The sequence below is a fragment of the Pipistrellus hanaki genome (assembly GCF_964339955.1).
Source record: "Pipistrellus hanaki genome assembly, chromosome: 3".
Lineage (NCBI taxonomy): Eukaryota > Metazoa > Chordata > Mammalia > Chiroptera > Vespertilionidae > Pipistrellus > Pipistrellus hanaki.
In genome coordinates, this window is record NC_140505.1 from 169,812,335 (window position 1) to 169,836,700 (window position 24,366).

Consider the following 24,366-nt stretch of genomic DNA (forward strand, 5'->3'; position numbering starts at 1 on the left):
TTTTACTTTTTATTTTTAAAATTAAATTTATTTGAGGGATACTGGTCAATAGTGTTATGAGGTTCAAGTGTACATTTCTATGATACATGATTTGTATATTACATTGTAAACACAGTATTTCCATTTAAAAATATATTGTATTTATTTATTTATTTATTTATTTATTTATTTATTTATTTTTTCAGAGAAGAAGGGAGAGGGATAGTTAGAAACATCGGTGAGAGAGAAACATCGATCAGCTGCCTCCTGCACACTCCCTGCTGGTTATGTGCCTGCAACCAAAGTACAGACCCTTGACCGGAATCAAACCGGGGACCCTTGAATCTGCAGGCCAGTGTTCTATCCACTGAGCAAAATTGGTTGGGGCCAATATTTCCATTTTAATTAAATTTAAAAATTAATTGAAATCCACATGGTATCTTCTCCAATTTATTTCCCACCCAGTTTGACTCAGAGTTTAAAAAGAAAACTCATGTTATTTTATTTTTATTTTTAAAAAGTGTTTTTATTGATTTCAGAGAAGCAGGGAGAGGAAGATGTGTAGGCTTATGTAATAAATAAATACAAGCAACCACTGATCAGAGAACTAACACAACTAACTGATCAGTTGCCTCCTGCATGCCCCACTCTGGGGGAATCAAGCCTGCAAGCCAGGCATGTGCATGTGGCCTGACAGAAAATCGAACAGTGACTTCCTGGTTTATAGGTTGATGCTCAACCACTGAGCTTGGCCTTCCAGGCTCTTACAGGTTTGGTTTTGTTTTTAACATATCTATTAGCATCTAAATACCATTCAAAAGTTTTATCCCACCACAAATCATTTATTTTAAAAACTACCTGCTTGGGTTAGTTTCTATGAATTGGTAGATCTGCTATGATTCCAAGTTTTTTTTGGAGTGTCCCTAGTGCAGGTCCATGTCAGATTCTGTTTGCCACTGACCTTGAGTAGATGGTTCAGAACAAGCAGTAATCCACAGCTTGTGGCTCCCTCTGCTGGGGCGGAGTGCACTAGGAAAGGACCAAGATGTGTACTAAGTTCTGCTTTTCCTTTAGCCCGAGGCCCAGAAGCAGATCAAGCCAAGACTTGAAGCATTCAGAGGTCTGACTCTGTCAGCAGTTGATTGTTATTCACAGTCACTTAATGAGCCTTAGGCTATAGACTACAGCAAGCCACAAACTCCACAGGGTGGAGTGAGAGGTTTTCCCATGGGTGGGAGCCATTGTTTCCCCTCAACCCCAGGCAAAAGCAATAAAAAACAAAATAATGAATGAAGGTCTGCCTGAGAAAGATGTGTTTTGTAGTTATGGGGGAATGACTCAACAGAGCCACCAACCCTGGATTCTCCTTAGATAACTCTAATCCACTCTGCCTTCCCTCTGTCAGAGCCCAACATGAAATTTTGTGTGTGGCCCTTTAAGAGGGTGCCTGTATTTCCAGTAGTCTCTCCTTGTCTAACAGAAACCCCCAGTACTATGTGGAATAGCAGTGGTAAGAGTAAGATCCTTTTGTTCTCCTGTTCTTGGGGAAAAAAGCTTTTGGCTTATCACCATTCAGTATGACATTAGCTGAAGGTTTGCCACATATGCCCTACATTCTGTTGAGGTACTTTCCTTCTATGCCCATTCCACTGAGCATTTTAATTATAAAAGATGTTGTATCTGGTCAAGTGTTTTTTTCTGCATCTACTGAGGGATCATATGACTTTTATCCTTTATGTTTAAGGTAGTGTACCACATTGATTGATTTGTGTATGTTGAACCATTCTTGTGCCCATGGAATGAGCCTCACTGATGTGTTATCTTTTCATTTAGTATTTTAGTTTATTTGTTAATATTGTGTTTAGGATTTTTGCATCTATATTTATCAAAAACATTGGTCTAAATTTGTCTTTTTTTTGTGTGTTGTCCTTGCCAGGTTTTGGTATCAGGGTAATATTGGCCTTATAAAATGAATTGGGATATATTGCCTCTTTTTACATTTTTTGGAAGAGTTTGAGCAGGATAGATATTAAATCTTTGACTGTTTGGTAGAATTCATTAGTTAAACCATCTGGTTCTAGAATTTTACTTCCAAAGCCTTTTTGGAAGATGTTTAGTTGAAATATAGTGGCAACCATACTTTGGTAAAAACTGCCGTCTGAATTTTAACCCTGCTAAGTCTGGCTCCTGCCTGATTAAACACGAAATATAATACCTCAGCTTCCAGGTGGAGACCTGGAGGCTAAGGCAATTTTCCCTTGCCTGCGACCAGGACCACAGGAGATTGATTCCCACTGACTCAGTAGCTTCAGGGATAGAAACTGTAGATAACCTTTAGAGACTAACCGCTGAGCTCTGCTTCTGTGTTAACGGCTATCGCAAGATAGGGTCGCATTCCAATGTCCAGCAGGATATGACTGGGAACCAACCCTGCTGTCCCCAATCTTTAGAATTTAGTCTTTAGGATTTAGAATTTAGAACAAAGGAAAATTCCTGTGGTTTGAACCTTTAAAAGGAACTGCCTACCCCTGAAATGGTGCAGTCGTGTGAGACCACCTGTGTGTGGTACTCTCACGGCTGTCCTGGCCAGTTATTTCAATAAATCCTTGCCTGCTTTTTTAAAAATTAACTAATCAGCCTCTGGTGGTCTTATTTTGAACCCAGGGTTTGACCCCACAACAAGTGACTGTTTCAATCTTTTTTTTTTTTTACTGTTGATCAGTCTATTTAGACTTTTCAGTTCTTCATGATTTAGTCTAGGAAATTTATATTTCTAGTAACTTGTCTATTTCTTCTATGTTATTGAATTTGGTGGTATAAGGTCTTTCATACTATTTTTCAATAGTCCTTTGTATTTCTGTGGTGTCGTCCAGTGTAACTTCTCTTTCATTTATGATTTTGGTGTGTTTTTTTGTTTTGTCTTGTTTTTCAGTCTCTCTCTCTCTCTCTCTCTTTCTCTCTCTCTCTCTCTCTCTCTCATCTGTCTATCTCTTTCGTCTTTTCTCTTTTTTTTCCTTAGTGAGTCCAGCCAGAGCTTTGTAAATTTTATCAATCTTTTCAAAGAACCAACATTTTGTTGCATTACATTTTCTATTGTCTTTTAGTTCTCTATTTGAATTAATTCTGCTCTGATTTTCTTATTTCTTCTCTTACTAACTTTGGCCTTTGCTTTTTCTTCTTCTTGTATGATTGCTGTAACTAGAGCTTTTAGTACTAAGTTGAAACAAATTAGACATTCGGTCTTATCCCTGATCCTAAGAGAAATGACTTTTGTTTTTCTCCACTGAGTATGATATTATCTGTTGGTTTGTCATATATGGTCTTCATATGTTGAAGTCTGTTCCCTCTGTTCCCACTGTGCTGAGAGGTGTTTGGGTTTAAAAAAAAAATCATAAATGGGTGCTGAAATTTGTCAATTTTTTTTCTGCAAAATGATTCTTATCCTTTACTTTGTTTATGTGGTATATCACATTCATTGATTTACAGATATTGCATCAACTTTGCATCTCAGAAATAAATCCCATTTGTTTATATTGTGTAATCTTTCTGTAATGATGAATTCAGTTTGAAAATATTTTTGTGGACTTTTGCATCTATGCTCATCAGGGATATTGAACTACGTATAATTTTTATTCATTGTAATGTCTCTATCTGGTTTTGGAATTAGTATAACACTGGTTTTGTAAAATGAGCTTGGAAGTCATCTCTCTGCTTGAAATTTTTGTAATAGTTTAAGAATGATATATGTTAGTTCTACTTTGAATGCTTGGTACAATTCACCTGTGAGACTATCCAGTGCAGGACTTTTTGCTGGGAGTATTTTGATTTCTGCTTCAATTTTGTTGTTGTTGTAAATCCTTGCCTGAGAATATTTTCCATTGATTTTTAGAGAGAATAGAAGGGAGGGGAGAGACACACAGAGAGAAATGTCTATGTGAGAGATACATCAATTTGTTGCCTCCCACAACAGTCCCATTCATGGCCAGGGACCCAGCCTGAAATTGAGGTACATGCCCTTTGCATTGAACCTGGGACCCTTCAGTTCACAGGCTGACACTCTATCCATTGAGCCAAACCAGGTAGAGCAATTGCTGCTTCAATTTTGTTGATTTTAATTTGTCTGTTCATATTTTCCGTTTCTTTTTTATTCTGTTTTTAAAGATTTTATGGTATGTTTTTGGGAATTTGTTTCTCCCTGATTGTCAAATTTTTTGGGCATATAGTTATTTGGATGAACACTAATTTTCAAAAGGGCAATCCAATGCTGCTCACTTGGAAAGGGATTTGTTCTAATTGTCGATTCACCAATCATGCCTTTTAAAAAAGAGTTTAAGCCAAAACAGAAGAATATTCACTTTGTCTAATAGTATATGATTTGATATTCAATCAAATACTAGTTATTATCTTCTCCTAATTGCTAGTTTTGCATTAGTCCCTGGCCAGACTAAAATATTCTAAAAATTTTTGCACATCTGATCTGAACCCGTCCACAATTCAGCTTTTGCTCCAATTTGCCATTTTCCTATCAATTTTTGTTTTATTTTATTTGGTGTATTGCTCCTTTATGACTTTGCTACTACCATTCAAACATTTGCCAGTAGCAATATAGAAATGTATATGGAACAGAAGAATAGAAAAAAAGCAAAGATAATGGAACACAGGATTGCGAAAAGTTAAAAAAATTATGTGATTAGGAGAGCCTGTATGGGAGATGAGGAAGGAAGCAAAGAGGTCTTTATCTTGATTTTTCTACGTATAGCTAAGGAGAATGTTTTCTTTTCCTGGACCAACAACTGGCTCAATCTGTGGGTTGTATTTTTTCATCTTTGAGGGGAACTGGAAACAGATGGCGATATTTTATGATCACTTCTTTTTCTCCCTTTATGAGTGACCTGTTGCATCTCATACCAACCTGGGGATAATTTTCTGGGTTTTTAAATCTGTCCTCAGTGTCTATTTCATGATTACCTATAACTACCTAAAAAGCTTATTGAGTTTAATATTCATTTATCCATGGTAGATTTTTCTTGTATTCAAGATTTTCATTTGAGAATGTGGAGGTGTTATTGATGTTGATAGAAAGGTATTCTAGAGACTTAATCTTAAGAAGGAAGCATCCTCAAGCCCTTGAGGAATGAATGACAAGGAATTCTTGAAGCCTGCCTCTAATGGTATACTACTTAAAGCTTTCCCTTACCTAATCAGAGAGGTTATAAGATACTAGAGGCCCAGTACATGAAATCCGTGCAGGGGTGGGAGGAATGAGGGGGGGGGGCAGGGTATCCCTCAGCTGGTCTGCATCCTCTCACAGTCTGGGACCCCTCGGGGGATGTTGGGCCTACACCGGCAATGGGACATACCTCTCACAATCCAGGACGCTGCGTGCACCAGTGACCGTACTTTTCAGACAGGTGAAAGGCATCTTGCTGTTGTGTGGGCAGCTATGATTTTTGCCCTGATTACAAAAAGTAGTATATAACACTATCCTTCTGAGGCAGTAGTACCATTTTCCCCATCTTATGGGTGGAAAAACCGAAGCAGAGAGAAGTTCAGTAATTGGCTTTGTCACACAGTTACAAGTGTCAGAATCAGGACTGACCACAAAATGTGCAAGCCAGAGTCCATGCATGTCATCACTGCATCATCCTGTTTTTTTGTGTGTGTGTTAGAGTAGCCTTGCCAGATTTTAATTTTCTTTTCTTTTACATTTTTTATTAAATTATTATCTGTGTACATATTTTAACATTGCCCCCCCTCCCATATGTCCCCTCCCTCCCCAGAGTTTTGTGTCCATTGGTTGTACTTATATGCATGTATACAAGTCTTTCGGTTGATCTATTATCTCCCCCGGATCTCCCTACCCTCCCCGCTGTAATTTGACAGTCTGCTTGTTGTTTTACAGTCTCTATATCTATATTTTGGTTCATCAGTTTATAATGTTCTTTATTATCCATAAATGAGTGAGGTCATGTGGTGTTTCTCTTTCATTGACTGGCTTATTTCACTCAGCATGATGTTCTCCAATTCCATCCAGGTTGCTCAAATGATGAGAATTCCTTCTTTTTTATGGCAGCATAAAAAAGTATGCCTTTTTGAGGCATACTTTATATAGGCTCTTAGCCTCATCAGAGTGTTTAGTTGTTGGACTCATCTCTGAGTATTCCATTGTGTAGATGTACCATAGTTTTTTGATCCAATCATCTGCTGACAGGTTTTAATTTTTAAATCTAAGAGACTGCTCCCAATAAATAAGGTAGGGTCCCTAGGCCTGGCTGGCAATCAGGGCCACCTGTGGGGTGACTGGCGGGTGGGGCTATCAGTAGCCCCTGCTGATACCTGCCTTGGCTGGCAGCCTGGCACTGCTCGCTGGTGGGCCCTGCCCTCCCCCCTCCCATCATCACCACTGGTTGCCTCCCTCTTGTGGGGCAGATGCTCAACGCAGAAGCTGCTCCCAACCAGGGGCAGCTCCTGCGTTGAGCATTTGCCCCCTGGTGGTCAGTGTGTGTCATAGCGACTGGTGGTTCTGCTGATCATTCTGCCGTTTGGTCTATTTGCATATTAGGGTTTTATCATATAGGATTACTCTAGCTCAGTTGGTTAGAGCATTGTCCTGATATGCCAAAGTTGTGGTTTCGATTCTCAGTCAGGACACATAAAGAATCAACCAATGAATGCATAAGTAAGTGGAACAACAAATTATTCCCTCCCTCTCTCTTCCTCTCTCTGTCCCTCATTCCCTTTCTCTCAAATCAATAAATAAAAATAAAAGATATTAGTAACCTTTGCTCAGCACCAGACTTGATTCATTAAGAATGTTGAATTACTTTTGTAGATAAATTCCAGTACCTTCCATTTTGCAACCACATTCCTGAACAATGTCCATGGATCTTTAAGTAAAAGTATTAACATATTTTTAAGGCATATCTATTCAATCAGACTTTTGCTTACTTCCTAGGACACTGTTCAACACATGGAGTAAGCCTTACATAAAATCCAATGTAAAGATTGGTTAGGGAACACTTACATTAATTAGGCATATACCTAATTAATTTAATAAATTTCTTTTAGGGTATATAAAATTTTCTATTTTGAGTGCCAGAATAAATAGGAATTGGGGAGAAATTTCATGTCAGAAACAGAACAGGTGATCTCAACATTCTTGTAAAAGTTTTCATGAGCTGTTTTAGATGTGTTTCTCAATTTCCTCTAACTTTTCTTGATATTTTAACATCACTGGAAACTTTAGTCTAAACCAAAAGTTTGAAGTTTATTTAGTCATGTGCTTATTTGTTCTGAGGGAGTCTCTTCCTTTCTTTTTTAAAATCTAAACCACGACTTCTTCTTTTGAGGCATACTTTATAGAAGCTCTTAGCCTCATCAGAGTGTTTAGTTGTTTGTCTCATCTCTGACCTATTTGAATGAAGTCAAAGCTCTGAATAACATTTTCAGAGAAAAAGACATACAAGAGGCTCTTGGGCCTTCTGCACACAGGGAGTCCGCATGATGGCGCAAGAAGGGCAACCTCAAGGTAGAGGTGAGCATTCCTTTTCTTAATTCCAGAAGGAAAGAAGTATGTGAGGAGATGATGAGTTATCTGGAGAGAAGAGATATACAACAAACAGATTGGAGGGATATATTGTAGATTGGACTATCATAGTAATCATGAGAAGTTAGAAGGAAGACTAATTCCTCAGAGCCAGACGTACTTGTCAGAATGAGTAAACAGCGGTATGAGAAGGAGGAGACAAAAGTGATGGTTTGAGAAAGATGGGGAACCCATGGGTGAATGTAATATTTAAGAAGAAAGAAAAAGGAAATAGAAAATATAGTTGATTGAGGGTGACTTTTTCCTCGATTGTTTAGGACTTCAGAGCTACTACCTGGTTATTTATTCTGAGAGAGTTTATTCAAATATTTTATTGAATTTATTGGGTTGACATTGGCTAATAAAATTATATCAGTATCAGGTATACAATTCTACAATACATCATCTGCATATTACATTGTGTGTTTACCACCCCAACTTAAGTCTCCTTCCATCACCATCTGAGGGAGTTTTTAAGCTCTCTTTTTCTTTTAAGTTTTTAATTAATATGAGATTCTTCACTTAGTTTCTTCATTGTCCTAAGCTTCTTAGGAACCCTGGCTTCTTGGCTCCATGGTAACTGTATTGTCTTGTCTCTCTAACAGAAAGGCCAGTACGGTGGTCCCACGTGAAGATCTGGTCTGTTGCTGTGATTTCCATAACATTCCTCAGCACTTGTTTCATCGTGAGTTGTGTGGGTAAGTTCTTCACTGAGGTGTCACTCTTGTGATTTCTTTCCCAGACATGTTCTATACACCATTAATATCTCAGCTGTTACTTGGAGTACAATGCTTTTGTTGATTTTCTCTCCTCCTCTTCCTCTTTCTTCTCCCTCTCTCTTCTCCTCTTTCTTCATATTTTGATAATTGACTCTGCTTCACCTGGTTTTATTAGTGTATTCTCAATCATGACCTCACATATGGATGGATGTTAATTGGCGTCTAGTAAGACATCATTTTTTACAACAGGGTTCACTAGTGATCACATATTCTCTAGTCACAAAAGCCCACTATTGAGAATACAACTATAATTGCTTTTATAATCATAATACTTTAGAATAGCTTCTTTGGTTTTCTTGTGAGAGTCCTTTCCAATATAAGGAGAATAAAGATTCAAATGAGATATTGAAGGTGTAAGGGAATGAAATATTTCTTTTTCTGTTCCATTTGTTCCAAATAAACATTCAAGTACATTTTGTGCAAAATCTTGAACACTTTGTTCTCCCTAATCTACAGTCTTATTCTCCATTCTCTGCTAAGGCAATTAAAAATAGTTATAAAATAGTCTGGAAGGAAGTGAAAGTGATTTCATATGCCAGATGGGCCATGTTTAAAGTTCCCTCAAGATTCAAATAAATATCCTAGTCTTTACTAAAACAAAAATAAAAATAATTATTAAAAAGTTAGAATATGCCAAAAACGGTTTGGCTCAGTGGATAGAGCGGCAGCCTGCGGACTGAAAGGTCCCGGGTTCGATTCCAGTCAAAGGGCATGTACTTTGGTTGCAGGCACAACCCCAATAGGGAGTGGGCAAGAGGCAGCTGATCGATGATTCTCTCTCATCAATGTTCCTAACTCTCTATCCCTCTCTCTTCCTCTCTGTAAAAAATCAATAAAATATATATTTTTAAAAAGTTAGAATATACGCCGAAACTGGTTTGGCTCAGTGGATAGAGCGTCGGTCTGCGGACTGAAAGGTCCCAGGTTTGATTTCGGTCAAGAGCATGTACATTGGTTGCAGGCACATCCCCGGTAGGGGGTGTGCAGGAGGTAACCGGTCGATGTTTCTCTCTCATCAACATTTCTAGCTCCCTTCCCCTCTCCCTTCCTCTCTGTGGAAAATCAATAAAATGTATTTTTTTTTTTAAGTTAGAATATGTTTCAGTTTTTATGGTCAAGTGCAAAAGAGAAGAGGGTTTAAGAACAGTTATTTTATTAATCAAGAGGAAGCAGATATTCAGGACTTCAAGGCATAGGCTAATAGAATGGTAGAAAAGTAGTGAGCTTTAGTAGTAGAAGGTTAACACAGAAATGAGAGAAGAATCAATTCAGGGCCCAAGAAAGAACAGGTCTTTCTCTATGTGCACACCTTTGAACATAAAAGGTAATGTTTATTTGAGACATTTAAAATGTTTCTAAATGTTTAAAGGCTCCCATTGGTTTCTATCTACCTCAGATTTTTATATGTAGCTACTAACAGTCAGAACTGTTAGAAAATGTAAAAGCAATCTGCATTCTTGCTTCATGGTTATGAAAATTAAGAAGAAGCAGACAGTTTTTGTATCCACGGATATCTCTGGATTATTTTTGAAAGTCTCTATTCTAGGTGTTTGTGATTAATATATGTAGAAAGAGAATCTCTGTCCTAGAATATAGAACTTAAATTTCAATGGGGAAAGAACAACAACAAACACATACAGGCTTATCGACAAACAAATGAATAGAGACAAACAGTAATTGAACATGGTCTGTACTGAGTTTGAATAGAGAGAAGAAAATGGTTACAGTCGGAGGGAAGCCTGCTTGGCACAGATTTATAGAGCATAAGGTTTTGTAGCAAAAGAATTGATGGATACTAACCCTCCTTCTTCCTCCACAGTGACTTATCATTTTACATCTGTAAAAACTGACAAAAGGCTGTCTGAATTACATACATATCATCCAAGTCTAACCTGCTTCAATGAAGGGACAAGGGAGACAGGTAAGGGGTTGCGATTCTTAACCAGACTTTCTCTTTTCTCAGAGAAAGAGAGGTTGGGGGTGAACTCAAGATAGGTTTATTCTATTTTTTAAAAATATATATTTTATTGATTTACTTCAGAGAGAAAAGGAGAGGGACAGAAAGCCAGAAACACTGATGAGAGAGAAACATCGACCAGCTGCCTCCTGCACACCCCCTACTGGGGATGTGCCTGCAACCAATATACATGCCCTTGACCAAACCTGGGACCTTCCAACCTTTCAGTCCCCAGACCGACGCTCTATCCACTGAGCCAAACCAGCTTCGGCGGTTTATTTTATTTTTTAAAAATGGATATCCTACCATAGCTGGTTTGGCTCAGTGGATAGAGCGTCGGTCTGGGGACTGAAATGTCTCGGTTCAATTCCGGTCGAAGGCATGTACCTCCGTTGCAGGCTCCTCCCTAGCCAGAGCCCTGGTTGGGGCACATTTAGGAGGTAACCAGTCCATGTGTGTCTCTCATCATTGATGCTTCTATTCCTCTCTCTTCCTCCCCCTTCCTCTCCGAAATCAATAAAAAACATTTTTAAAAAGGATATCTCTAAACTTACATGCTCCTCTCAGGCTTTAGATTTGTCCTACTCCAGGCTTCTTGAGATCAGTAAGTGTTATTAACATACACCATGCAATTTGCTCAAGCCAACCCTGGAAATTCTTCATCAAAGTTTTGGTTTCAAATTATCCTTAACCTTATCATTTGGATAAAATTTATTTTTGCTATCTAAGGTTCCTAGTTAATAACACCCTTCATAATTCCAAGTGTCAGCTTTATTACTGATCAATTTGGATGGTGAAACATGGCTCAGGAAGAAGCTGCCTTCACTTTAACATGTGGTGCTGGCACCTCATATGCGGACAATTAAGAGAGCCGAATTCAAAATCATCGTGTGCCTTCCACTATGTCTAGAGAGAAATGCCAAAGAAAGGCAAAATGCATGTCCGTAGTGGTCTTTATGGCCTTAATCCTTCCAAGTGAAGAAATCCCAACAATTTGAGACACTCCTGTACCAACAACTGGAGTTTTAAAGACTACCTCCTGGAAGCAGCAACTGGTACTTAGCCTTTGCTTTCAGAACGCTCTGAAACGAATGAGACAACCCCACATCCATCTGGCATAGGAAACTGCAAATTTACTCCCTGTTACAGCCTTTCAAGCTGTTTGATACAAATAAGTCAAGTGTCAGATAAGCTTATATGATAAAATTATCTAAAATGCTACCATGTCAGCAAATAAAAGTGCTCAGATTTTAAGAACACCCTTTCACGTTATTATTACAATCAAAAGTTAAAAGTCCAAACAAAAGTTTTCCATATTGATTAAAAGTAAAAAAAAAAAAAAAAAAAAAATCGAGATCCACATGTACCTTTTCCTATTTGTTTTCCACTTAGTCCCAGTCTGAGTGCTGGGACATGCAGAAGCAGGCTTGTCAAAACTCCAGAAATATATTGAAAAACTATGTATCCCCTTATTTAATCTGAAACCTAAATTTTCTTATCTTGCATTAGAAGCAAAAGCTATAATTTCTGGGACTTTGTAAATATCAACATTTAAAAATGAAATGGTTAAACCTGTTTATAAAATGTATCTTTGGTGTCTAGATACCATTATAAATTGCTACCCCCACTCTATCATGAATATTAAAAAAGAAGAAAAGCTTGTATTACTTAACAGTCTTATGTATTACATCATTCTTTCCCCCCTTAGACTAACACCCACACAGCACTTCCCTATCTGCCAACATATGTAAATAAGAACATGTCTAGTAGTTTTATTTCCTATGGAGCATTAAGCTTGTTATGAAATTCTTCTAGATGGATTTATTATGATTATCATCAGAATATACAGTATATTCAAAACATTACATATTTATTATATACTTTTATAAACTATTACTGATAAAATAAAACTATTAGAAGCCCATCTATAATAATAAAAAAAGCATAATATGCTAATTAGACCGGACGTCCTTCTGGACGACCTTCTAGATGAAGCCCTGGTCCCGGTTGCCAGAAGGAAGCTGGTGCCAGCATCTGGGGGAAGGAAGACCTACTCTTGCATGAATTTTGTGCATCGGGCTTCTAGTCCATATTTATAAAAGCCTAAGCAACCAGAATGCCAGAACAACCGGAACAACCAGAGCACTGGTTGCTATGATGCACACTGACCACCAGGGGGCAGATTCAGGAGCTGATGCAGGAACTTCCCCCTGGTAGTCAGTGTGCCCCCATAGCCAACCTTCTGCACTGCCAACCTCCCCTGGTCCGTCCCCCCGTCTGGCAGGACCTTGCTGGCAGCTGGCAGCTGGCAGGAAGGAAGGCCCTGGCCAGCAGCCAAAAGGAAGGCCCTGGATGGCAGCCAAAAGGCTCCAATTGGCCCTGATCATGACCAGGCTTAGGGTCCTCACCCATGCATGAGTTTCATGCTCTGGGCCTCTAGTCTATATATATATAAAAAGGCGAATATACAAAGTGTCCCTGCAGGAGTTAGACCAGGAGACAGGGAGTTCTATCATTCACTATGATGTGTGCTAACCACCAGAGGGCAGTGCAGAATGAAGGGAGGCTCCGGCCAGCAGCCAGAAGGCCCCAATCAGCCCTGATTGCCGCCTAGGCCTAGGAACCCTGCCTGTGTATGAATTTCATGCACTGGGCCTCTAGTATTTTAAGAAGACAAATGGACTTAAAAAATGCAATCAGATATACTTACTATTGAATAACATTACTACTAGAGTGAGGTAGAATTCAACATTAACTCCTTCCTTATATTTCACTTTAGTGACACAATATGATAAATCTTACTTATCTAAATGAATTGATAGAATAGAAAGTGTTCTGTTAGAATGTTTTTTTCATAAAAACATATAGTGATCTAGTATCAAAAATTATTTGTAATAATCTGTTCACTGAGAATTTGATTAGGTAATTTTTCAATGTTGTTAAATATAAAGAATAATAAATAGAGTAATTTACAAAAGGTTTGTTTTCTTCTCAGTCAATAGTGATTCACTTTCTCAATTTCTGGGAATTACACCAAAAAGAAGAGTTTATAAGATTTATCAAATGACTATTAAGTATACTTCTTTTTGTAATTACAAAGCACAATTGGAAAAACAAAACATTATTAATGCCCATATATCTTTTTGACAAATGCTTCCTTTCATCACAGCTTTAAATGGTTTTGTCAACCTTGGAACTGTAGATTTAGCATATTTAACATATGTAAAATGCTTCCATACATAACTGACTAAGTCAATCCCCACCATCAAAACAGTCCACTTAATTAGACATGTTAAATTAACATATTGTTAATACATACTTTGATGAGTATTATAAAAAAAACAATATTTAATAATGAACCAAAGCATAATTAAGATAAATTTCCAAAAGTGGAAATATATATATATTTTATATATATTTAAAATAAATAGACTATATATATAGTCTATTTATTTTATTCATATTGTAATATTATTAAAGGAAGAATAATTCTATAGATTGTTTTTCATCATTTAATATGTAAATTTTAATGCAATAATATTAAAAACGAATAACATAGAGCTATATATAATAACATAATTAAATATTAGCAAATGGAATAAAAAATTGAAGCCAAGAAGACCACCTATGTCATACTTTAAAAAAGATTTAAAATACAATAAATCAAAACAACTTATTATTTAAGTATACATATATGTGCTAAAATTGTATATAAGCATGTATATAGACATATATGATCAAAACATGTCAGTGGATCTGTGTTGGTTAGCTAGAAATTTTAATCCTAGGATAATGACAAATTGATGTTTGTAAGGAGAAAGAAGTGAGAAGTGATAATTTTTAAGACTCATAAGTTTGATGCTGTGTAAAAATTAGTAATAAGTAACATTTATGAGCAATTATTTCATGTTAAGCATCTTTTAAAGTGCTTTGCACATATTATGTGATTAAGTTTCTCCTTGGGTTTGACTGTTTTTATTTCTATTTAAAGTACAAAATAACTAAAGCTCAAGGAGGTTATGTAATTTGCCCAAAGGCATACATAATGAATGGCAGAGTCAGAATTTGAATAAGGCATAATTCTAATTTTTATAATCACCCTGTGAATAATTATCATTTCCATTTTAAAAACCTGAGACTTGTGGCTTGTCCAAGATTATTAAGTAAAATTGGCATTTGAGATACACCTTTATTAGTAATTTGTAACTCTGATAGAACTTGGTGCATGTAATGTATAAGGGATATAAAGAACAGAAAAAATTTCTTATTTCCTAATGTTTTGGCAAAAATTCCAGATAAATTCTGCAGGTAAACCTTGGCAAATATTGAGGACTTAAGGTTAGAAAATGTTTATTTAAAAGCAGTCATATGGACCCAAATTTTATAATTTAGGGAACAATAAATACATGAATTAAGAAGCCCATCTCTAGAACACAACCTCAGATTTCACTTATATGGAATTTACTTCTTTAATCTTAATTGTCTCCTATTGTGCTCACTCTTCTATTTCATTCAACATAGAAAAAGTCTGGGGGTGTTGCCCAAGTACTTGGAAATCTTTTGGTTCCAGCTGCTACTTCATTTCTGATGAAGAACATTTTTGGTCTAAGAGTGAGCAGAACTGTGTTCAGATGGGGGCTCATTTAGTGGTACTCAACACAAAAGCAGAGCAGGTATTTTTGTTTTCTTTATTTTTCATTTTTACTTAAATAAAGTAAATTTAATTAAAAATAAAATGTATCATATTATCTGTTTTTAAGTGTACAGTTCAATAGTTAACTATATTCACATTGTTGTAAAAAGATCTCTACAATTCTAGGAATATATCCTGAGACACTTGAAACACCAATCAGCACAAATATGTGCACTTCTATGTTCATAGCAGCACAATTTACAATAGCTAAGATTTGGAAACAGCCCAAGTGCCCACCAGTAGATGAGTGGATAAAAAAGCTGCGTACATTTACATGGTGTATATAACATATACCATGAAATATTACGCAGCTGTAAAAAAGAAGGATCGCTTACCTTTTGAGACAACATGGAGGGGTCTGGAGAGTATTATGTTAAGTGAAATAAGCCAGTCAGAGAAAGACAGATATCACACGATCTCACTTATAAATGGAATCTAATGAACAAAATAAACTGACAAAATAGATCTAGGATAAGGAAGCATGCAACAGACTGATGATTCTCAGAGGGAAGGAGGTTGGAGCAGGAGAGATTAACCAAATAATTGATATGCATATATGCATAACCCATTGACACAAACAATAGTGCCAGTGAAGGACTGGGGAGGAGGGGGGGAAAGGAGGGAAAAGTGGGGTCAATGGAGATAAAAGGGGGACATCTTATAACAATGAAGATAGATTAAAACAAACAAACCTGAATTCAAAATAAATTGCACCTTATCTCAACCGGAAAACAATTCTGATAGATTAAAAAGGTGATACAGAAGCCCAGATGGAAATATGAGACTAATAGTTTTTGTTTGTTTTTTTAAGAAATCACTACTGTTATAAATATAATAAGCATTCCTTTATGTTTAACTTTTAAAAGTAATTAATTATTAGAGAATTTCTATTTAGGAGAGGAGAGAAACAAATTTGAACTTTGATAACTCAAATGCAACTCACTGATAAACTATGAGAAATAAGCTAGAATACTAGTACATCTGAACGTATACAATTTAAAAAATGGTTGAAAGTGCAAAAACTGACATACATTTTAAGAGAATTCTGCCACTTGGTGAAGAAAAAAAAAAAAGGGTTCTGTCTTTGATGGAAATTCATGGGTTATAACTCCCTCCTTCTTGTAATGATGTTGGTGTTTTGGGCCTGTTCTTTTGTCCAATGAGCTGTCTTGACATTGTTCCTCACAGCTGGCATCTTATTTTCTCTTTAGCGCTCTAAAGAACTCTTACTCTATTCAATTTGGGAATTTCAGTCCGTGGCTTCTTTTTCTTTATGCAGGACTTCCTTGTTCAGCAGCTGAATGAATCACTTTCTTATTTCCTGGGACTCTCAGATCCACAAGGGAATAACAGTTGGCAATGGATTGATCAGACACCTTACACGGAAAATGTCAGGTGAGTACAGAGTCACATTAATGAACCATGGGCTTTGTTTACATAAAAATGTAGGGACATTTTGTTGGCAGTGACTGTTAATGCTAATACTGGTAATTATATTGATGATAACAGATTCTAACAATTTACTAAGCTCTTAAATGCATGATTATTAAGTGCATGTATTGTCACACTTAAACTCCATGAAAACTTTTTTATAACTCAGTTTACTGATGAAAAGTTAATTAACTTTTTGAAGTCAATAAGTAGTAAGATGAGAAACAGGGCCTCAACTCCATATCTAACTCCAAAGATGGTTCTCTTATTCATTACAATTTGCTGCCTCTAAACTTGTGTAGACACTTCAATTACATTTTTCTTTAATTAATAAGACTTAAAATACATGTGTGAGAATTGTGTTCAATTGTGTTCAATTCTAGGAGGATCTATACTAATAAAAAGGTAATATGCTAATTAGATCAGGTGGACCTGGAAGTCTTATCTGGAAGATGTCCGACTTCCTTCCAGACAAAGCCATGGTGATGGGGGCTGAGGCAAAGGCGGTTAGGGGTGATCAGGCTGGCAGGGGAATAAGCAGTTAGGGGAGATCAGGCTGGGAGGGGAGAGGTTAAGTGGTGATCAGGCTGGCAGGGAAGCAGTTAGGAGGCCATCAGGCTGGCAGGCAGAGGCAGTTAGGGGCCATCAGGCGGGCAGGCCAGCGAGTGGTTAGAAGCCAGTATTCCAGGATTGTGACAGGGATGTTCAATTGCCAGTTTAAATTGGCAGTTAGACATCCCTGGGGGTCCCAGATTGGAGAGGGTGCAGGCTGGGCTGAAGGACACTCTCCTCCCCTGTGCATGAATTTCATGCACTGGGCCTCTAGTAATTATATAATAATATTATTTATTCATGGCTTTGAAAAAAATCCAGAATTTAATTATATACTATTTCATGTGATGTTCACATAATTTTATAAGCTATTTGGGGACCTGACTATGATTCCTATTTTTATAAGTGAAGAATCAAATACCTGAAAAAAATAAATTATTTGCTTAAGATCAAAATGAGTCAGGAGAAAGTCATGTCTCTTAATTTCAAAAACACCCATCAAAACCTTGTCACCCTTACTACAGATTGAATTCCTTGTAGGCAGGGTAACTTTTTATGGCCAGCCTCAAGCTCCATGAGAATATAGGTATTTAGGAAGGTGGTAAGAGTACACAAATTAAGGAGGCAACCTCTTTATTATGCTACTAAGATACGAATTGTTTAACAACCCCGATCAGGATAAGTGCTCTTTATAGAGAAAAAAATGAAGATAATATTTCAGGGACAAGGTCAATTTTACTCTATTTCATAAAAATTTGCTGGGGGAATGTTAGAGGAGCAATTCTAAAAGTGTGTGTTTACACGTGGGGTTTTTGAGGAGGGCAGTATAAGAAGAGGAGAGCAATCACTCAGGTGTTCTTTCACCCTGAACCCCATTCTCTTCAAACCCCAACTCCATATACTTTCTATTTAAAAATTTTCTTATTTATTAAGGTATCACATATTTGTCTTAACCCCCATTCCAATCCCCCCCATCTACTCATGCCCCACCCACTATTGTCCTCAACCACTGGTTATGCTCATATGTATGCACATAAGTCCTTTGGTTGATCTCTCCCTTTTATCCCCACCCTCCCTTTGAGGTCCAAAAGTCTGACCCATGGCTCCTTATCTCTGGGTCTGTTTTTATTCATCAGTCTATATTGTTCACCATTTCCCCTAGATGAGTGAGAACATGTGCTACTGGAAATATAAGAATCAAAAATGAGACAAGCAATAATCGTTATGCTGAAAGGCATATGAATCAGTCTGTAGTGAGTTTCTTTCTGGGCCACCAGTTCTTTTGATCCCCAATTTCAATGTCAAATAGTTCCGTATGTGTACATGTCAGCAATGATATTTCAGTTCTCTAGATACTTTCTAATTAATCACTGTGTATTCACTGACATGTTTTTATCCTTTTTTTTTTTCTTTCTCTTTAGATTATGGCACCAGGGTGAGCCCAATTTTTCTGCAGAGGAATGTGCTTCAATAGTTTTCTGGAGTCCTAGAGGATGGGGCTGGAATGATGTTTTCTGTGATTCTAAAAGAAATTCAATATGTGAGATGAAGAAGGTTTATCTGAGTTGAACTTTATTCATGGTCACATTTAAAATGGAGACATACCTTAAAATGATAATTTCCTCTTGTAATTTATGTATAATTCTTTTCATAGAGGTTCATGGAAATATTCAGATGCCTTGCTTCCTTCAGTCATCCCTCTGATAGTTTCTTCTTTTCCAGTAATAATAGGGTGAACTCTTCCATTTTTAAAATTTTGTCATGCGTTCTTTACTTTCTTCATACTTCTTTTCACACACATTCCTTGGGCAAGAGATGGTGCCATTTTGTCTAGCTAAAGACTCATAATGAGGTAACTATTAAAAGTTAAGGACTTGCCTCAAAACTCCATTGAGAAATTCTTCTGGTCAAAATAGTAACCGTGACTGCAATTACGTGGGAGTCTGCCAAGAGCGAAAGGATCTGCTTCCGAGATGCTTCACTCACATGGCTGGCAACTTGGTACTGGTTTTTGTTAGAAGGCCTCAGCTCCTCACCATAGGGAACTCTCCATAGAGTTTCTTGAGTGTTCTTACAATGTGATGCTTGGCTTTTCCAGAGGAAGAAATCCAAGAGAGCAGTGAAAGTAGCAATGTCTTTTATGATCTAGCCTCAGAAGTCAAACCCTTTAACTTCTGGCGCATTCCATTGGTCACATAGACCAAACTGATATACTTACAGAAGTGGACAGGACAAACTCAAGATGAAAATCACTGAGAGCTATCCTTTTTTTTTAGACTTTAAAAAAAAACATTTTTTTTTAATTGATTTCAGAGGAAGAGAGGGAGAGAGAGTAACAAACACCAATGATGAGAGAGAATCATTGAACAACTGTCTCCTGCACTCCCCCCACTCAGGATCGAGCCAACAACTCAGGCATGTGCCTTGACCAAGAATCAAACTGCAACCTCTTGGTTCATAGGTCAATGCTCAACCACTGAGCCATACCAGCTGGGCACTGAGGGCTATGTTATAGGCTGGCTACCATAGCAGAATTTAAAAAGCATTATCTAAAAAGATACAAAATATGTGTACCAAGAAGGAAAATAATTTATTCTTCTACACTAAAATTATGAACGTGTGTTCACTAAAACACTACCGAATTTTAAAAAGTAGAACTGAAATAAGATATTTGAAATATTTGTAACTAACACAGCATTAATACAAAGAACAGACAATGGTCACAAATGAATTAATACCAAAAAATGGGCAAAATATTTAAAAAGCATTTCACAGAAGAAGAATACCTAATTCAGTAAACATATTTTATAGAGATGTTAAGATTCACTCTTAATTTGAGAACATCAAGTAGGACCACAATAATGTGGGGCAAAAGTAGGTTTGTATAAAAAATAATACAATAATTAATAAATAATAATATAAGAATAAACTCTGTGTTTCCTGTACTCACAACTGTAAATCTATGGCAAACATTTACACAATGCAATATTATGAGGCTATAAAAACAAAAAGAAGAAACTCTTACCCTTTGCAACAGCATGGATGATTATTATGCAAAGCCAAATAAGCCAGTCAGAAAAAGACAAACATTACTTGATCTTACATGTATGTGGAATCTAATGAGCAAAATAAACTGATGAACTAAGTAGGACCAGAGGCATGGATACATGGAACAGACTGACAGATCTTAGAGGGGTAGTGGGTTGGGACTGGAAGAGATGAACCAAAGAACATATATGCATAGCCCATGGACACAGACAATAATGTGATGAAGGCCTGGGGTAGTTCAGGGGCTGGGAGGAGGGGGGATATTGGGGGAGAATGGAGGACATTTGTAATAGTGTCAACAATAAAAAATTATTTGCCCATTGGGTTTATTTCTAAATTCTCAGTTTTGTTCCATTGGTATGTGTGTCTATTTTTCTGCCAATACCTTGCTGTTTTGATTATGTTGCTTTGTAGTATAATTTGAAATCAGGGAGTGTGATACCTCCAGCTTTGTTCTCTTTTTCCCCTCAGGATTGTTTTGGCTATTTAGGATGTTGGTGGTTCCATATAAATCTGATGATTATTTTTTGCTCTATTTCTTTAAAATATACTATTGGGATTTTAAGCTGAGGATTGCATTAAATTTGTATATTTCTTTGGGTAATATGGACATATTGACTATGATGATTTTTCCAATCTAAAAAAACACTCATAGACATTAACAACAGTATGGTGGTTACCAGAGAGAAAGGGATGTGTGGAAAGGTAATAAAGGATAAAGGGGGTCAGATATATGGTGATGGAAGATTATTTGACTTTGGGTGGTGGGCACACAATGAAATATATAAATCATGTATTAAAGAAATGTATATTTGAAACCTATAAAATATTATTAACCAATGTCACCCCAATAACTCTAATAAAATTGTGTAGAAATAGCAATAAATGCCCTAACCGGTTTGGCTCAGTGGATAAGAATATTGGCCTGCTGGTTTGATTCCGATCAAGGGCATGTACCGTGGATGTGGGCACATCGCCAGTAGTGGGTGTGCAGGAGGCAGCTGATAGATGTTTTCTAACTCTCCCTTTCCCTTTTTCTCTGTAAAAAAAAATCAATAAAAAAATAGATAAAAAAGAAATAGTAATAAAGGTGAATAATTGTTCATATTTTGAAGGCATATGAATGAATTACTTTATGTCATATACATGCTTGTTATTTGCATGAACTAACATAGTAATTGAACATAGTAACTTCATGTGAACTACTAAGCAAATAATTTTAACATATTTGGAGAAGTCCTTAACATTCTTTTTTTTTTTTTTAAATATATTTTATTGATTTTTTACAGAGAGGAAAGGAGAGAGATAGCTAGAAACGTCGATGAGAGAGAAACATCGACCAGCTGCCTCTTGCATACCCCCTACCGGGGATGTGCCTGCAACCAAAGTACATGGTCTTGACTGGAATCGAACCTGGGACCTTTCAGTCAGCAGACCGACGCTCTACCGCTGAGCCATACCGGTTTTGGCTTAACATTCTTTTATATTTGAATGTTCATTTGCTTGTTTTATTCTTCATATAAATAAAAAGGCTTTTAAATCTTTGGGAACTTTAATTTTTAACAATACTACTTCTTTTGAAATGAATTTTACATTTAACGTTTTCTAGACTTTCAGAGTGACGAAAGTCTAACTTCTCTAAATAAATCCCCCTTTTTGGATAAAAACTTCAGAGAACTCATGTAAAACATACATGGTGCCAAAACAAGCCAAAGGAAAATCGTTTGGGCAAAAAATGAAAAAGGATTGCAAGTCAAATTTATAACTTTTGGTCGAGAATATGTTTGTATATTTTCAGAAACAACTCTGAGACCATGTGGATTCCTGAAACAGAGAGGAATTGACAGGACTACTCCAGCCATGAAGAAAAAAAAACAAACAAAACAGTCCAGAGATGGAAGATGCTGACGATGCCTGGCCATACTAGCCGTTAGCAGCTGTGTATCACTGCAGGTTGCCCAGGACAAGACCTGCATTACCACCATTTGTCCACCATCCAGAACTGAAATATCATTGCTGACTTGTACACATAAGGAACTGTTTGACATTAAAATCGGGACTCAAAAGAACTGTTGGCCCAGAAAGAAACTCATTACAGACTGATTCATTTGCCTCTCAGCGTAACCATTATTGCTTGTCTCATTTTCAGTTCATATACAGTGTATTTCTAGTAGCACATGATCTCACTCATCTAGGGGACATGATGAACAACATAGACTGATTTATGCTTCCCTGTCTCTGGCTCTGTCGGACCTCAGAGGGAAGGTAGAGGAGGGTGGGGATAAGGAAGAGAGATCAACCAAAGAACTTCATGCATATGAGCCTAACCAGTGGTCATGGACAACAGGCATAGTGGGAAGAGGTTTGGGAGAGGTTTGGATGAGGACAAATATGTGATACCTTAATCAATAAAGAAGAAAAAAAGTCATAGAAACAGACATAAGAGGTTTCTAGTATGTCTCAGTATGATAGTGCAAACACAGTAGTTCTAAAAGAATAACCACAAAGTGGAAGTGAGAACTTATTTTCTTTTTCGTTCCAGATAGGAGAGTAGAAGTAAAACCAAGAATAGGAGATTAGGAATTGCTGTTGATTCCAAGAATGATGGTCCATAAAGTAAGTAAACAAGGGAGAGACTTGTGACGTTAGATGATTATAGTACCAAAAACAAAGAATAGAGCACAATAATAGGTAGGAAAAGCTGAAATTAGAAAAAATAACTCAGACATGAGCAATTGAAAGGATAAGAAAAACATATACTGTGGTTCAAGATGGTGATGTAGGAAAATCCTAACTCACTTTCTCCGACTGACACACTGAATTTGCACCTACATACAGAACAATTTTCTCTAAAAGAAGCCCCAAAACTCATTAAGCAACTCCTACACACAAGGTGAATGAGGAAAAACTTACAGCAATATGGCAAGGAGAGGCAGAGACCCAGTCTTGCCATAAGCACCGCCCAGGCATGGCAACCCACATTGGAAGGGTCCTAGTTTATCCCTGAGCAAATAAAGGTTTGAACCTCACAATATATTAGTCTTGCACCTGAGAAGTGGGCCCCTACACTATCTAGCTTTGAAAGCCAACAGGACTTGCATCCATGAGACACCCCCGCCCCCCCAAGTCCATAGAGAACCAAGCAAAGGTTTTCAAGGGGTTCAAGTGGGCTCATCATGGCTAATTCCTCAGGCACAGCACAGAGGCAGAAGACTACAAAAACACCCCATCTTTCTGTGAGAGAGGCCTATTTTAAAAGCTTCAGCCTGAGGGGCAGGCATCTAACTTAACCCACATACAGGGGGTGACTAAACTACTCTCCAAAGTCAAGACCGCAGAGGTTCTCCCTTTGCCTTACTCCAAGTCATCATTATATCCTGGAGAACAACTTGTGCATAAGTCTGGCTCCCCTGTGTTGTGGTTGTTGACCGTGGAACTCCTCTTGACCACCTGGCTCATATGTTTCTATGAGTTTTTTCCCCCTTTATTCAGTTAATGGGTTGTATCACATTTATCAATGGGCATGTGTTAAATTTTTCTTGCATCCCAGGGATAAATCCTGCTTAATCTTGATGTATGGCATTTGTAACATGCTTTTGAATTTGGTAGTGTTTTGTTAAGAATTTTTGTATCTATTGCCGAAACCGGTTTGGCTCAGTGGTGGAGCATCAGTCTGCGGACAGAAGGGTCCTGGGTTCGAATCTGGTCAAGGGCATGTACATTGGTTGCGGGCACATCCCCAGTGGGGGGTGTGCAGGACGCAGCTGGTTGATGTTTCTCTCTCATTGATATTTCTAGCTCTCTATCTCTCTCCCTTCCTCTCTGTAAAAAAAAAATCAATAAAATATATATATAAAAAAAGAATTTTTGTATCTATGTTCATGAGGAGTTTACCCGTGAAACCATTTTGTCTTGGGCTTTTATTTGGTGAGAGATTTTTGATTACTGATTGAATCTCTTTGCTCATAATAATATCTGTTCAGATTTGTTATTACTTCATGATTCAACCTTGGAAGTTTGTGTGTTTTAGGGATTAATACTTTTTTTTCTAAGGTACCTACTTTTTGTAGTATAACTGTTCTGAACAATCTCTTAAGATTCTTTGTATTCTTACAGTACCAATTATAATGTTTCCTTTAAAAAATAATTTTAAAAAAATAAAAAATAATTTTATTAAATCTAATTATCTCTTTTCTTTTTGGTAAGTCTAGCTAAAGGTCAGATAGATTGTCCTTTCCAAAAACCAACTCTTAGTTTCACTAATTTTTCTTTTGTTTTTTTCTAGTCTCCATTTTACTTCTTTTCTAATCTTTATTATTTCCTTTCTTTTGCTAACTTAATT

General features: G+C 37.0%; 1 protein-coding gene across 2 annotated transcripts in view; it reads left to right on the top strand.

Moving 5' to 3' along the window:
* Nucleotides 1–22,151, top strand: part of LOC311619548 (C-type lectin domain family 6 member A-like) — a 48,276-nt gene extending 26,125 nt beyond the window's left edge. Inside the window, exons 1-7 of one of the 2 annotated variants that reach the window (XM_084878077.1) lie at nucleotides 7,363–7,513; nucleotides 8,170–8,262; nucleotides 10,163–10,264; nucleotides 14,822–14,973; nucleotides 16,273–16,388; nucleotides 18,398–18,516; nucleotides 21,823–22,151. In XM_084878077.1, the coding sequence (XP_084734203.1) occupies nucleotides 7,480–7,513; nucleotides 8,170–8,262; nucleotides 10,163–10,264; nucleotides 14,822–14,973; nucleotides 16,273–16,388; nucleotides 18,398–18,516; nucleotides 21,823–21,824 (618 nt within the window). In that variant the 5' untranslated portion in view covers nucleotides 7,363–7,479 and the 3' untranslated portion in view covers nucleotides 21,825–22,151. Of the gene's footprint in view, nucleotides 7,514–8,169; nucleotides 8,263–10,162; nucleotides 10,265–14,821; nucleotides 14,974–16,272; nucleotides 16,389–18,397 lie in introns of those variants that run through there. The other variant, XM_084878075.1, reaches the window with a different exon arrangement.
* Nucleotides 22,152–24,366: the final 2,215 nt, after the last annotated feature.